At 56.5% G+C, this 14936-nt stretch overlaps 2 protein-coding genes across 2 annotated transcripts in view; one reads left to right on the top strand and one right to left on the bottom strand.

Moving 5' to 3' along the window:
* The window catches only part of IGBP1 (immunoglobulin binding protein 1), a 12971-nt gene extending 6914 nt beyond the window's left edge, over positions 1-6057 (top strand). Inside the window, exons 5-10 of the mRNA XM_026848827.1 lie at positions 1-168; positions 331-642; positions 2875-3070; positions 4064-4149; positions 5135-5247; positions 5505-6057. Of these exons, the coding sequence (XP_026704628.1) occupies positions 1-168; positions 331-642; positions 2875-3070; positions 4064-4149; positions 5135-5247; positions 5505-5653 (1024 nt within the window). The 3' untranslated portion in view covers positions 5654-6057. The remainder of the gene's footprint in view (positions 169-330; positions 643-2874; positions 3071-4063; positions 4150-5134; positions 5248-5504) is intronic.
* Positions 6058-8972: 2915 nt separating this feature from the next.
* P2RY4 (pyrimidinergic receptor P2Y4) lies at positions 8973-14930 on the bottom strand. Its single transcript, XM_026848577.1, has 2 exons — positions 14835-14930; positions 8973-10576 (listed from the first exon to the last, which is right to left on the bottom strand). The coding sequence occupies exon 2, from the start codon at positions 10558-10560 to the stop codon at positions 9433-9435; it is 1128 nt and encodes a 375-aa protein (XP_026704378.1). The 5' UTR covers positions 10561-10576; positions 14835-14930; the 3' UTR covers positions 8973-9432.
* Between the last annotated feature and the right edge of the window lie 6 nt (positions 14931-14936).

The following is a 14936-nucleotide window of genomic DNA, read 5'->3' as shown; positions in this document are numbered from 1 at the left end:
GGGCCCGCGGTTGTCGGAGCTGCTGGCGGCGGGCCGGCGCCTCTGGGAGGAGGTGGAGACCGGCGCCGAGCCGTCCTCGGGGGCCCCGGCCGTGCAGGATAAGGTGCGGCAGGGCCTGGAGGCGCTGCAGCGGGCGGCCGCCATGGTGGCGCAGCTGGACCTGTTCAGGTGAGGGGAGGGACGGGCCTGGGCCTGGGGGGACCTGCGAGGGTCTCTCCGTGCCTTCCGCCGCCTCCACACGGGCCCCCGGGCCGCCTCGGAGCGGGTAGGGCTTGGCCGGGCTCGGGTGGAGCGAAGCGGGATCGAGAAGGTTCATCTCTCCCCTTGCAGCGAGAACGAGGAGCTGGAGGAGATCGCCTCGGCCGACCTGAAGTACCTGCTGCTCCCCGCCTTGCTGGGGGCCCTGACGCTGAAGCAGGTCGACCTGAGCAGGAGGCTGGAGCACCTGGAGAGCGCTCGGGCCCACTTCTGGCGCTTCCTCAAGCTCTGCAGGAGCTACGGGCTGGGCAGCTTCCACCTACCCCCGGCTGCTGCCAGCACCCCGGGAGAGGAAGCTGCCGGGAGCCCGGGCCCGGGGGGCCCCGCCGCTGCCCAGCCCAGTCTGGTGGCCATGGCGTCGAGCAGGCAAGCCAAAATTGAAAGGTAGGCCCTTGCTTAGCGGTGTTTAAAGGCTTCTGGTCATCTGTCTAAGGGAAGGGGAGAGCCTCAGGCAGTGTGACAGTGTAGAGACAAGGACTGTCAGGAAAGAACTCGTTCCCTTGATACTGGAATACTTCGATCGTTAAACATTCCCTTTAAGATATGTGCCACATATTACTTAATGGTGTTGGATTGTGCACAGACTGGAGGGATGTATTTACATCTTCAGTTTCCAGCCTGCTAACGGCATAAAGCTGCTCATGTTGGAAGTTACCTACCAATGGGCTTTTAAAAGATCTTTAAAAAAGAGGTGGTTGATGCTCTTTGTCATGCTTTAGTTGGGGACTTCGTTGATTTAAGTTGGGTTTTACTGTGTTAAAGGCCTAAGTGGGGCTAAAGAGCTGTTTAAATTGCACAAATGCAAAAATCTGATTTATATTCTAGAGAGTAACTTAACTAAGATAAGTTTGGGGTACTGGAGTACATCAGGGCCTTTGTGGTCAGCACAGCAAAGCCTTTTCAGTGCCTTGTCAGCAGTGTCAGAGCTGCACATCACCTCCCCAGTGAGTTTTGCGGGCGCTGCAGGCCGGGTTTAAGTTATGTGTGTACTCCCCTCTCGCTGAGGGCTTGTGTTTGCCTGTCCTGTGACTCCTTCTGCTTGAAGACAAAAGGGAGGTGCCTGTGTTGTGAGTTCTGTCACAGGCAGGTCGATCAGGGTGAGGCGTTGCAATTGTATTTACTTTCAGTAAAAAGTGCAGGCAGCATGAACAAAATTTTCCTAAGGAGGCCTGTATCATCACACCGGCTCCAGACCCGGCTCATCCTCACTGCCTGCGGCCTCGCTCTCTGAGGCGATCCGGCGTCCTGGGGGACAGGCTGGGATGGCAGTGGCCAACTGAAGAAAATTTATCCCACTGCAGAGCATAAAGACAAATGGGAACGGGTGGTTTGCTTTGCTTCCCCACAGGACAGGTCTGGGCAGTCAGGTGTTTGGCTGGTTAAGATGTATTTTTGGGGTTCTTGTGGCTCTTTGTTTGGGTTTTTTTTTAAATGACTTTTCTGTGCTCCTTGTCCTTTGAGCTCCCGTGGGTTTCTAATCCTTGCTTCTTACTGCTCATTCTTCAGGCAGCACTGTAGGAGGAAGTGGGACACAAGGATTTAACCTGGAAGTGTATTATATAGGTAGTTCCCCCCTTTAATTCCTGAAAAGGCCAAAAAATCCAGAAAGCCAAAATTATATTGAAAAACAACCCACAAAACCAGCTGAGACAGAAATTGGAGAAGTGTTTTGATCTGCCTTGTAAGCGGCTTCTTGGTATCGTTGTGTCATATAGAAGCAATTCAAAATAGCTGTTGCACTGGTTTTCTCAGTGAAGGAGCTGATGAGTTACAGTCCTGTTTTCTCCAGATTAAAGTTGCCAGGCTTGCCTAATTTTACCTGGGAGGCTTAATTTTCGAGGATTGCTCAACTTTTAGGAGAAGAGAAATAATTGAGAGAGGCGCCTCTAAATTTAAACTGTCTTCTTCAAAGCTACTTGAAACAGAGAGGAGATACTTAAATTACAACAGTAAATCATCACAACCTCCCTTTTTACATACAATTTTCTTTTTAAATACATGAAATCATGTTAAACCTCTTAGGGTAGTAAAGATGCTACGTAATGTCTAAATTTGAGTTGGCAGATGGAAGTGGTGAGGAAGACGGGAGGAAAATATTTTGCACGTATGCATATAACCCTGCACTTTCAAAGCCTTTTAAAAGCAGATTGGAACTCTTATGTAGTTTTCTTTGACAAAAAACTTCTGTTGGTGGTGAGTTGAGGTGAGGGGATGGGTCCCCCCCTGCTTGGTGTTTAACAACGTGTAAGCACAAGGCAAGAGATGATCAGTAAATGACAACCAGTGTGATCTGGTGCTGCCCGTGCTCTTCCTGTGAGTCTCTGCTTCACTTTTCCAGGACTCTCAGTTGTTAAATAAGTGGGTCCTACTCGCCCAGAGAAGTCAAAAGTCAAAGGCACGTGAAGCTTTATGAATATCTGGGGTTTATGTATCCTTATGAGCACTGGTCAGCAACTGTGAAGAGCAGTGGAAAGGGGATTGGGGCAGGAGGTGGCTCTCTAACTACATCTGATTGAATTTCAGGAAATAAGAGATTGTTTATTGCAGAAAACACCGTATCTGGGCTGGGCTGGAGAAAGGTTATTTGATGATCTCACTTTGTTCTCCTTGAGACAGGTATAAGCAGAAGAAGGAACTGGAGAACAGGTTGGCCTCTATGAGAACCTTCGTGGAGGGCGGGCAAGCAGATGAGGATCAGATACGGGAATTTTACATACTACAAATCCAGAAATGGATCAACACCAGCCTGGAGGAAATTGAGAGTATTGACCAAGAAATGGTCATCCTGAGGAGCAGAGGTACCGCAAAACAGGTATGAGATCTCTCTTGAACTGCAGGGCCTGGGGACTGCGGACGGGCGCACCTGGTGCTGGGCGCTGTTGTGGGTAAATGAGCCCCAGAGGAATTCAGTAGCAGAGTTATGTTAGTTTTATTCGAATTCTAGATTGAAATTTAGCTCAGTCACAGCACAAGCAGATGAGGTTTGGTTTAATTCTGGTCTGACATTGGGATTAGTCACTGTCCACTGCTGCCACGTGTTCTAAGCAGTCGTGGCTGGTGAAATGCTAGAGCTTTGAATATCAGAGCTGAACCGGTCTCATGCAAAAGCCTTTTCTCCACTTTGCTGGGTTCTGCCAGACCCTTAACTCTAAAGAAGTGAGTACATTTACAATTAAAAGACCCTTGTGATTTCTTTCAGCCCTACGCTTCTGGTCTACAACATGCCCACATGTTACAGAAATAAATACCCATTCTGAACGATGAAAGCTTCTCATAGACCTGCCATTCCTGCGTAGAATAGTATCCTGGGCTTTACATTACTCACCTAAAATGTCTGTTTAGAAATAAAAATTCATAATGTGCTGACACAGACCATGGTCCAGCCCAGTGGGCACAGCTGGTTTGTGCAGTTCGTTACTGGCGTTGCAGAGCTCTGCTCTTCTGTAGTGCCCTGGGTGATATCAGTGGGAACAACGAGCTCTGCTGGCTTCGGAGTGTGCTGCGTTTGATCCCTGGGAAAAATAAACTATATTTCATGCTTTGATCTGAGCTGATCTGGTTTAGCTCTGTCAGCTTTCCGCTTTGATCAGAGCGGCTGTAACAGAGGCACAAACAGAAGTGATTTGTGGAAACTCACAGATGGAGTTCATGATTTAAAGCGGAGTAAGGCCTGAATTGTCCATCTTGCTCTGACAGCAGAGACATTTGTCTTCTACAAGACCTTTAATAACTTGTTTGGGGTGGGAAGCAGGGAAGGGGGTTCTCATTTACACGATTATCTTGTGACTTCTGTTTGCATCTTCAGTCTTCAGCACCACCACACGGTACTTCTCGGCAAGCCAGGGCTCCACTGAAACCTTTCATTCTTACCCGGGATGCTGCTCAGGCTAAGTATGTTCGTTTGTGGTTATTTGGACACAGCATGAGGCAGTGCTCTGTTCTTAGGTCAAGCTGAAGATACTCTTTGAAAGTCATTACCTTCAGGCAGCACATCGCAGCGAGATGGTGTGTGTTGTGCTGCTGAGCAGGGGACAGGGGGAAGGTCTAATGCATTTCTTGGACTTTCTCTGATTTTATTTTTTTTTTTTTGTTACCGGCGCACTGCAGTGTCTTGGCTAATGCTGTTGGGATGGCAGAAGGGGGGATGTTGTTAAGCAAATGTCGCTGTGTTAGCTGCTAGGCCACGACTTTGCCGTTTGGTAAGCTGCAGAGAGGCAAGGCTTATCCGGCCCCCTAACCTTTGTGTGCTACAACAGGATGGTTCTTCACTCTTACAATAGAGCCCCGCAGTGAAAAGCACACATGGTCTCTGATGTAAACCTGGGAAGATTTCAGTGAATTCAGAGGTGATCATAGGGGCTGGGAAGATGTGATACCTACCAGAGAATCATCAGTCACAATAACACCAGTTTCAGCCGTGAGGCTTTCCCAAGAATATCAGTCTTAACGCTTTGTGGCACCGTGAGATTCTTGCAAGGAATATAGCAGCTAAAGCACAAAATGGGATAGGGAGCAGCTTTCTTGTCATGCGTTTGACATTATTTGCCCTCAGCCTTCCAGATAACTATTTAGCCAAACCGTGCCTAACTTGGTTCCCCTTGGCAGGCTGTGCTAGCACAGCGTGTTCCGCTTTGGGCTGCAGAAGGGATCGAAGGTCTTTGGGCTGGAGCAGCCTTCATCTCTCTAAACGAGCAGCAGGATCTCATTAGGCACGTTACAGCCTAAATCTGAAGGCCCGGGCTGTATCAGGCCCTCCGTGATAACGTGCCTGCCGTTGGTACGCATCGGGTTACGGAGCAGTTCTGTGCATGGTTGTCTGTGTTTCTGCTCCTTCGTAGCGATGTCAAGGGCTGTCTTTGCCTGTCTCTTCCTGTAGAGTGTTTGGGGCCGGGTATCCCGGGCTCCCCACGATGACCGTGGACGACTGGTACGAGCAGCGCCGCAGGCAGGGGGTCGTGGCTGGGCAGAGCGTGCCGCAGAGAGCAGCAGGTAGGAGCGGCGAAGCCAAGGGGTAGAGAATTTGGGAAGTCTCAAGGGGGAAGGTGAACGGGGACATGGTCAGGGTGTGAAACACCCACTGGCTGAGGAAAAGTATGAGCTGACTTTGTCAGGCTGTGAAAGTAACTGGGCTGAGCTTTGGCAAGTCCCACTTTCTGTCTAGACCAGCGCCTGGCAGGACTTCTGCTTGGAGGGCTCGAGTAGGGATCTCCCCCTGTCTTACTGCCCCTCCTGTTCTTGACCTTCAGCAGCTATAACTGATGAAGAGTTGCAGAAGCAGCAGCAGGAGAAAAAAGAGGAAGAGGATGATGAGGAAGCTCTTCAGAAAGCTCGGAACTGGGACGACTGGAAGGATACGCACCCGAGAGGCTACGGCAACCGGCAGAACGTGGGCTGATGCTCTCGCTGTGGAGGGAGCAGGGCCTGGAAATGCTGTAAGAATCGCCCGTGTCCTGGAGATAGAGGAGTAAATACACTGTACATAGGCGGAGGTACCCAGGGCTTCGCTGGGAGGCACCAGGGTCGGGAGTAAACCTGACAGTTTGCTTTGGTTTACATTAAATGTCAGACTGGAGCACACTGGGCATGTACAGAGATACCCCAGAGCTCCTCGCAGGTGGGCCTTTTGCTGAGGGGTCAGGCTGCCTCTGTTCTCCCAGAGGAAATCCTTGAGAGGAAAGTCCCTGAATTTGGAAACCGCTCTTTGTATTGTGGGTGGATGTATTTTTTTTTTTTCCTCTCTATTTTAAGCAAAATAAAATCTCTTGTGCTGCCTAGTTCTTGCTGTGAAAATCCCTTGCTCTTCATCCCAGGCTCTTGCAGAGGAAGCCTGTCAGGCTGAATTCCAGCCACCAAAGGAGTTGGGGATGGGAAATAGGGAACATCCAACAGCTTGTTTCCTCTGCCGAGGCTTCTTGTGGCACAGCCGGGTGGCCTTTCCCCAGGCTTGTGCCTCTGTTCCTCCCAGAGCAGGTGGCCAGGAGCGCTGGGGTTTTTTTTTTTTTTTTTTTTTTTTTACATTAAGTTGATCAGGTGTTTTGAGGGTGATGTCTGGAAGGGCTGATGCTACACGTAGTACTAATGGTTTAATAGAAATACTTGTGCTTTTGCTTGGCGTGGTGTGGGGATGGCGTGGCTTTAGCGTACCTGGTGTAATGCACAACGTGTGTGTGTGTGTTTGTGCTCCAGACCCTCTCGTGGAGCCCGACGGGCCAACGCTGAGACAAATGGTGCTGTATTCAAAGCGAAGTAGCATGTGGGTTGTCAGTGTGCTTTGAAATCTACTTGCAGAATGACCCCAAGGGGGTAAAAACATTTTCTGGGTTCCTCTGAAGGTCCTTTAAATAGCTGCTGGCTCTTACCCTGAACTGGGTGAAGGGAGGGGACACGGCAGGTCTGGCGCTGAGCCGGCCCACGTGTGTTTCTGGGTGGAAAAGTGAGGAGTCACGGCTGGAAGGGTGAGTTGCCCAGTGTGGGCTGGCAGCTGGGCCTGTGGTTCCAAACCTGTCACAAATGTTGGGATAAAAAAATGAAAGAAGCATCGCTGCTGCTTGTGCTTGTGGTAGTGTGTCACCCAGAGCAGGCCACGGGGCAATTTTGGGTTCAGCAGCAGGGTGCTCCCTTATCCTGGGGACAGCAGGATTCTGAAAGAATTTGGGGTTTTTTTCCTTCCTATTAGCACGTCCTCGGCAACTCCCTGCCAGGAGGGGGCAGAGAGGGGGGATGAGTCTCTGGAGCCAAGGCCCCAGCGCCAGGCCCCGAGGGAATGGCCTCAAGCTGCCCAGGGCAGGGTCAGGCTGGCTCTGAGGAAGGATTTCTGTGCAGAAGGGGCTGTTGGGCGTTGGAATGGGCTGCCCAGGGCAGGGGGGAGTCCCCGGGATCCCTGGGGGGGTTGAAGAGTCGGGCTGAGCCAGCACTGAGGGGTCTGGGGGAGTTGGGAACGGTCAGGGAGAGGGTCATGGTTGGGCTGGAGGAGCTGCAAGGGCTTTTCCAACCCAGATGACTCTGGGATTGTGTAGGGTGGAAGGGACCCCCGGGAGGTGGAAGGTTGGAGGAGGAAGGACACCCAGCTATGAGTGGCGTTGGAAGGCAACACTTGCCTCGTATCCCTGCTGTGCCCTCAGCCTGACCCTTGTGTCCCCTCCTGGCAGTGGGGGAGCCAGTGATGGTGCCCAAGATCGAGAACCCGAGCCATGAGATGGTGGACATGTACCACGAGATGTACATCCGCTCCCTGCTCAAGCTCTTCAACGAGAACAAGACCAAGTACGGGTTGTCGGAGTCGGACGAGCTGCACATCCTCTGAGTGCGGCCGGTGCCGGCGGCCAGATCCTGGCTCACAAGGGCGGTTGGCTCTTGCGGGTGGGGATTTCAGCCGCCCTGGCACAGGGGACACGTGGGGGACCACTCCCCACTCCACCCCTCTGCTCCTCCACCCGAAAAACCTGCACAGGAGGTGGGAGGAGAGGAGGAAAGGAGGGGAAGGGAGAGATGGGGAAAGGGTCCCCCTTGAAGGGTCTGAAGGCTGCAGGTGACAGTTTTCCCCTGAGGATGTGGCAGGGGCTGGTGCGAGGCTGGGGGCCAGCAATGGGCACGGTCCCCCCAAGATAACTGGGACACCATGAGCTGAGGGAGGGGGTGTCATGGATAGAGGGAAAGAGATGGGTTTTTTAGGGGTCTCTCCCAGGGGCCAGTGGGAGCAAGAGGGAGAGACAACTCCCTTGGAGTGGAGGGGGGACACTCCTGGACTTGGGGACCTGGGGAAGTGGCCTCAGCTGGGACCATGTTGCCCTGGGTGGGGGCAGGTGCTGCACTGGCCACGGATGAGCCTTTTCCACCACCTCTGTAGCCAATACAGATTTCCAACCCCTGTGGTGCTGCCTGTGTGTGCTGGGGGCCAGGGAGGGGGGCAGGATCAGCACTGCTGGGGCTCTACCCCCATGCTCCCTGTGCAGGTGGACATGCCACCCGCCCATGTCCCCTCCCTGGCTGTCCCATCTCCTTGGCAGGGACCTTTGCACCACTCGGGTGCAACCAAACAGCTCCCGGGTCCACCTGGGCCACGTCGGACATACCAGGAGGTGAGGGGCAGCAGCTGCTCTTACTGGGTTAACTGGGTTTGGGGAGGAGGGTGGTGGTCTCCTCCTCTCTCTGGGTTCCACTCCCTGGTGAGATGGGGACGTGGGGCTGGGACATGGCATCCCTCGGCGCCTCTCCCTCCCCGCCTGACCTGGGCAGCTCCTGGTGGGATGGGGCTGGTGCCACAACTCGGGGGTGACCCCCTGATGACGCTATGGGTGTCCCTGGAAGGACTCATGGGAGTCTCCGTGGTGGGGCCCGTCCCTGCCCGGGGTTGGTGGGGGATTGTCGCCAGCACCGATAGTCATCTCTTGCCCGCTCCTCTCTGCGCAGGCACTTGGTCAAACAAAAGGGCTGGGTAAACATTTGGAAAGCAAACACCCGTAAAGGCAGATTCCCGAGGACTCTTCCATCACCGTGGGTGTCACCACGCCGGCTCCTCGCTCTGGTGTCGAGGTGCTGGGTGGCTTTTGCTCTCAAACAGTTTCTGGGGCGAGGGTGGGCGTCTCATCCCTCTTCCTTCTGCTACAGAGAGAAACAGGTCTGGGCGTAGAGAAAGGGGAAAGGGTTTTATTGGGGGGTTACGGGCAGCAAGTGCCCCACGCCGCCTCCCTCCCCGCCTCTCCCAAGGTCAGGAGTGTGATGGGTACGTCTCCGAGAGCCTTTGCCAGGCACGCGGGGGGCCCAGCGTTGGCTCCATCCCTGGGTTCGGTCTGGTGCCCACACGTTGCTGGTGAGCAGAGTGGAAGGGCTGCATGTGCCCAGAGAGGGACCAGCGTCCCTTCTCTCCAGGGACGTCAGCCCCCACGTGTCCCCAGGAGTGCCCTGGGATGGGACATCAGCCTATCTCCTCAAAATTACTTTCTCGGCATCTTCCCCGCTCCCATGGGTGCCTGGCAGTTGTCCTGCCCTGAGTGGCATCCACACCTTCCTACCGCAGCATCCCAGGGCAGGGCTGGGACAAGCCCTGTGGCCACCGGCCCTCAGCCCTGCAGTTTCTACCCCTGCGAAGGGGGGGTCAGGGTGCCCACATGGAGCCCGGAGGGGCTGCAACTCGTGGAGACCAGGGCTGAGGTTACTGGAACCCCCTTTGTCCCCTCAGCACCTGCCTCCGCTCCGTGCTGTCCCTGTCCCTTGGGTGTCACTGGCCACGTGGCTGCCACCCATGACGTTGTCCGTGGAGGGGGGGGATACCAGGGCCAGTTCGCACGTGGGCACGGGCCGGAGGCGGTGGGCTGGCCCCCGGCGCAGCCGCCCGCGGTACTTGTCCCCAACCATAAAGTACAAGATGGGGTCGAGGCAACTGTTGATGCTGGCCAAGGGCCGAGTGATCTTGTAGGTGAAGTTGATGATGTTGAGGGTCAAGCAGTTGGCTTGGAAGTAGCGGGAGGTGTAGTAGATGGTCCGGGTGATGTGGAAGGGCACGAAGCAGATGGCAAAGACGCTGAGCACGATGATGATCATCTTGATGGAGCGCTGCTTGTAGGAGGGCATTCGGGAGCTGGGGCTGGAGAAGCTGGACTTGCAGAGTCTCTTGGCCATCAGGCAGTAACAGAGGACAATGACCAGGAAGGGGACCCCGAAGAGGAGAGCCATGACAGAGGAGCTGTAGTGCACGTAATGGTCGAACTCCTCAGGCTTGGTGGTGTCGTGGCACAGGGTGCTGTTCCCCTTGGAGCTGGTGGTGACGAAGATGAGGTTGGGGATGAGGCAGATGGTGACGACGAGCCAGGCACCCACGCAAATGATGCGGGCGTGCTTGGTCTTCACCCACTTGAGGGAGCGGATGGGGTGGCAGATGCCCACGTAGCGGTGGATGCTGATACACGTCAGGAAGAGGATGCTGCTGTAGAGGTTTGCGTAGAAGAGGAAACGCACGATCTTGCAGAGCCACGTCCCGAAGGGCCAGTTGTTGCGGTCGGCGTAATAGTAGACCAGGGTGGGGAGGGAGAGGACGTAGAGCGTGTCGGAGACGGCCAGGTTGATCATGTAGGTGGTGGTGGCGTTCCAGGGCCTCATCCTGGAGATGAACATCCACAGGGCCCAGGAGTTGAGGGCCAGGCCCACCACGAAGACGATGCTGTAGGAGACGGGCAGCAGAATGAACTTGAACTCCTCATTGAAGACGCACTTTGTGTCTGCCGCCGCCGTGGTGTTTCCTCCTGGCCAGGGAGCCAGCGTCGGTGTCCACAGGGCAACTGGGAACGTCCTCACTGGAGTGGCCATGTTCTCCGAGCCAGATCTAGGGGAGCAGTTAATAAAAGCGCATTAGTCGTTGATCCCGACCATTGTCAGGCACAAAGCGTGGAAAGGAGCCAAAGATGCCAGATTTCCCCCCCCTCCAGGAGCTCCGGCCACTTTGATGGTTCTCTGGTTTTTCTCAGCTCGCGCGTTCGGGCCTCGCAGGGAGCTGAGGGAGGCTTGACAAATCCTCCCCTTCGCAGCCCCCGCAATGACACCCATTAATCATCCCTTTGAGCAGCGCGCAGTGACACCAGCGCCGCGTGGAGCCGGGAAGCGTGCCTGAGACAGAGGGCCGCGCCGGCCCCGCCGGCCAGCAGCCCCATGGTGAGCTGAACAATGAGACCTTTATGAGCAACAGCAGCCCCCGGCCGGTGCCAGCGCAGCCTCTTGGAAGCCGGCTCAGCCTAATTGGCACCATCCTGACAATGCTGCTCGTCCCAGAGGGCTCCTTGACAGAAGAAAGGCGGGAGGAGAAGAAAGGCTTGTCTAGGGGAATATTATGGCCCAGAGAAATCCTCAGGGGGCTGTTAAAGAAGCCTTTGGGAGAGAGCGTCCCTGGACGGTGAGGGGGCCTCCAGCTGCCGCGTATTCTCCGCAGGAGAGGGATGATCTAAGCCCTGCAGAGAGGAGCTGCGCCAGAGCCAAGTCCCGGCCCAAGACGGTGCAAGTTCACAAGGCAGGCAGGACATTTCCCCTCGCACAGCGCTGGGATCAAAGCCTGGGATCTGCAGCCTCCTGGTACATCGGGCCCCAGGGCTGAGGCGTGAGGGCAAGCTGTCAGTGTTGCGTTTGCCTCTCGGGATGTCTGAAGTTCAGAGCCCACTCCTCCAGAGGGAATCACAGAATCCCAGAATCCTCTAGGTTGGAAAAGCCCCTGCAGCTCCTCCAGCCCCACCATGACCCTCCCCCTGACCGTTCCCAACTCCCCCAGATCCCTCAGCGCTGGCTCAGCCCGACTCTTCAACCCCCCCAGGGATCCCGGGGACTCCCCCCTGCCCTGGGCAGCCCATTCCAACGCCCAACAGCCCCTTCTGCACAGAAATCCTTCCTCAGAGCCAGCCTGACCCTGCCCTGGGCAGCTTGAGGCCATTCCCTCGGGGCCTGGCGCTGGGGCCTTGGCTCCAGAGACTCATCCCCCCTCTCTGCCCCCTCCTGGCAGGGAGTTGCCGAGGGCCAGGAGGTCTCCCCTCAGCCTCCTCTTCTCCAGACTGAACCCCCCCAGTTCCCCCAGCCGCTCCCCAGCAGACCTGTGCTCCAGACCCTGCCCCAGCTCCGTTGCCCTTCTCTGGCCATGACCAGAGGCCATTCAGTGGCCTTTTTGTAGAAGTAGCTCCTGCCACCATGGGGGCATCTAGCAAAGGACCAGTGAGGCTGCCCATACCCTGGCCCCTCCACACCATCTCCAGCCCTGGTGAAGCGATTTCAGAGCAGCCACTTCTGCTGGCTGAGGATGGATGCTTGGATGAGTACCTGGGAGCAGGAGCATCTGCCGTGCTGCCAGCAGACGAGGGTGCAGCCAAACCCGTGTCTGAGGGAGGGAACCGTGGAGTGGCTCCCGGCTCTGTTGGTGATGGGCACCAGGACGGAGGCTCAGGGAGATGATGTGTGTTAGCGGGATGCTGGTGGTACAAGGTGGAAGGCTACATCCTCTCCGGCTTCTTCACCCCTGGGCTCCCTCATCATCCCCCCCGTTTGTCCCGGTGCAGCCTGACAGCTCCTCGGGGCAAGCACTGGAACATCCCGTAGGGTGTATCCGTGGGGTCAGCTGAGCTGCAATCCAGCTTCTCCTGGCAAAGCCTCACCCGGAGAGACATCCCTGCGTTTACAGAGATGATGATAAGTGCATCAGCAGGCAGGTGGCCGCGGGACCGGCCCCTCCGTGCCGCACGCACCTCCGTGCCCTCTGTTTGCGTTCTGGGCCGAGCCGCAGCTCTGGGCTCCCATTAAACACCCTGCAGCTTCCTCCCCGGCGCGGGCACCTGCCTGGCTTTATTACAGGGATGAGTTCAGAGAGCAACAGGCACGTCCTGATCAAACATTAACAGCGGGAAGAATTTGCTCTGTTTTCCCAGAACTGGGAGGGAAAAACAGCTGGTAGGAAACCCTTGAGCCCCCAAGCGCTGGTGCTGGTCCCACAGGGTGCTGTGCTGGTCGCGCTGGTCCCAGTCCAGCAGCTGCGTCTCCCCAAACCACGATGCTGCTGAGGACGGGAGGCACCAGGAGGTTTGTTTTCCTCTTCTAATCTCTGAGTGCAAGAGAGCATGAATTTTGAGCCCAACCAGAGCGGAGGTGCTGCAGGGTTCAGTGATCAAAGCCAATGCCCATGACATGGGGTCAGCAGACAGCTGAGATATGGAGAAGCCAGTAAATAAAATAATAATGATCTGGTGTGAGAAACGCATCAGGAAAAAGCCTGAGAAGCTGTGTGGTGGTTGGCTGCTTGGAGGAGAGCACAGGTGCGCAGATTCTGGCAGCTGATAAAGCCTGAGCACAGTCAGTGCTCAGCAGTGTGATTTAACCATTCCTAAGCAAGCTTCCTTTGGGGGTAACCACCGAAAAATATAATAATTTAAACTAAAAAAAAAAAAAAGACATTTAGCAAGCTTTATCTCAGCAGATTTCCTACTTCCTCATCTTAGTCATGATCAAAATCTGTGGTTTAAATTACTGATTCAGATCAGTCCACCCCGAGGACACGTCACTGCCAGGCCCGTTCCTGCTCCTCGCTGACGTCCCCAGCGCAGCTCTCCCCGGCCACGGCCTCCCAGCGTCGGCTTCACAAGGAGGGACCGACCACAGCTGCGGTGAGGTCTGAGCCGAGCATTCGGGCTCGCTGCGGGAGGCACGGCAGGGAGCGCGCGGAGCTGGGGAGGTGATGCCCGCTCCTGCCCTGCCTGTTTTGTGGATGCGTGAGGGCCGCGATGCTGGGCAATCTGTTGCCCGTGGCAAACACATCCCCCGGGATGGTGCCTGTGGGATGGCGTGTACCCCGGGAAGCAGCGAGGGGTCCTGTAGAACACCCCCACGGCCAGCCACAGCGGAAAGGGGCAGGGGCCGGCCGCGGGCCGTCAGGGGGCACGTGCTGCCTTGACCCTTTGCTGCAGGAACAGGCGCTCAGCCCTGGCTCCCCGCCCCGCAGCCGTACCCAGCCTGAACCCGTCCTTTGTCCCCGTGGCCAGCACCAGCCCCGGAGGGAGCCAGTGGCCACCCCTAGCCCAGGGGGCCCCCAGCCCGGGGTGCATCAGCAGCTGGCCAAGGCTCCTGCCCTGGGGATTTACAGGGGGGTGTTGGAAAAGCACCGATGAAATGAATGAGTGGGGCAGCGCCAAAGGCAGACTCTGCCCTGGAGCCAAAGTCCTGCCGGCTGGCAGGTCGGGACGGGGCTGGCGGGGTTCGGGGTGTAGCGGGCAGGAGCTTCACAGAGGGGACGTGCGAGGCGGGGAGTGAGCAGCTGCCGAGGGACACGGGGCTGGGTGAGCCTGGGTCTGAGACTGGGTGAGCCTGGGACCGGCTGCTGCTGGAGCCCGGGAAAAACAGGGCTTTTCTTCTCGCCTAAGCTCTCGGAAATTGCAAAACAAGGGGAAATTATGCAAAACATCCTGCAGAAGGACCCTTGTCCCTAATCGCCACGTGGTTCGTGCAGCCAAAGCCCCGGCACAAGGAGCGTGACCTAATTTCTTTTCTGTCCTTCCCTTGGACTGCGAGAGCAGCCAAAGCACGATCTGCCTGCGCTGCCGGGGTGCCGGTGCCTCCTCCCTGGAGACACCAGCGGGGTCGGGTGCTTTCCTTGCTGCCCACCACATCCCCTGCTCCGAGGTGACCCCTTTTCTCAGCTGGGTGGGAGGGTGAGGGTTTTCTTTCACCCTTGGGTGGGTTGTCCCTGTCCCTCTGCCTCCCCAGGGAAGGGCAGGAGCCCGCAGCATCGGGCTAAGCCGCGGCAGCTTTGCCCTATGAGGAGACAGCGAGGAGGGGGATGGAGAGGAAGATGAAGGAGAGGAGGTGGCCACACTGCGAGGATGAAGGCCCTTGGTGATGGAGGAAGGCAGTGGCGTGTTAGGGAGGAGGATGCACAGAGGGATTTGGGGATGGTGAAGCATGGGCACAACTGGCTCACCCCCACCCCGCATCCCTCCAGCCCTGGGGATCCCGCCTCCATCTCTGAGGGGCCAAAGCTGGTCCCCACAGGGCCCCCCCAGAGCCACGGCGGGGCCATCCCAGCTCCTGCTCCCCACCAAGCACGGGCTGTCCCGGCTCACCTGCGGTCCTGGGCTGGGGTGGCTCTCAGGAGTGGGGGTCCCCTGGGGAGCGCCTGCACCCCGCGGGGTGGGGGGCCATGCCAGAGGGGCTGTGGGTTGCCC

This window comes from Athene cunicularia (assembly GCF_003259725.1).
Source record: "Athene cunicularia isolate RWA chromosome 4 unlocalized genomic scaffold, athCun1 chr4_part3, whole genome shotgun sequence".
NCBI lineage: Eukaryota > Metazoa > Chordata > Aves > Strigiformes > Strigidae > Athene > Athene cunicularia.
This window is presented reverse-complemented; position numbering and strand designations above follow the sequence as displayed.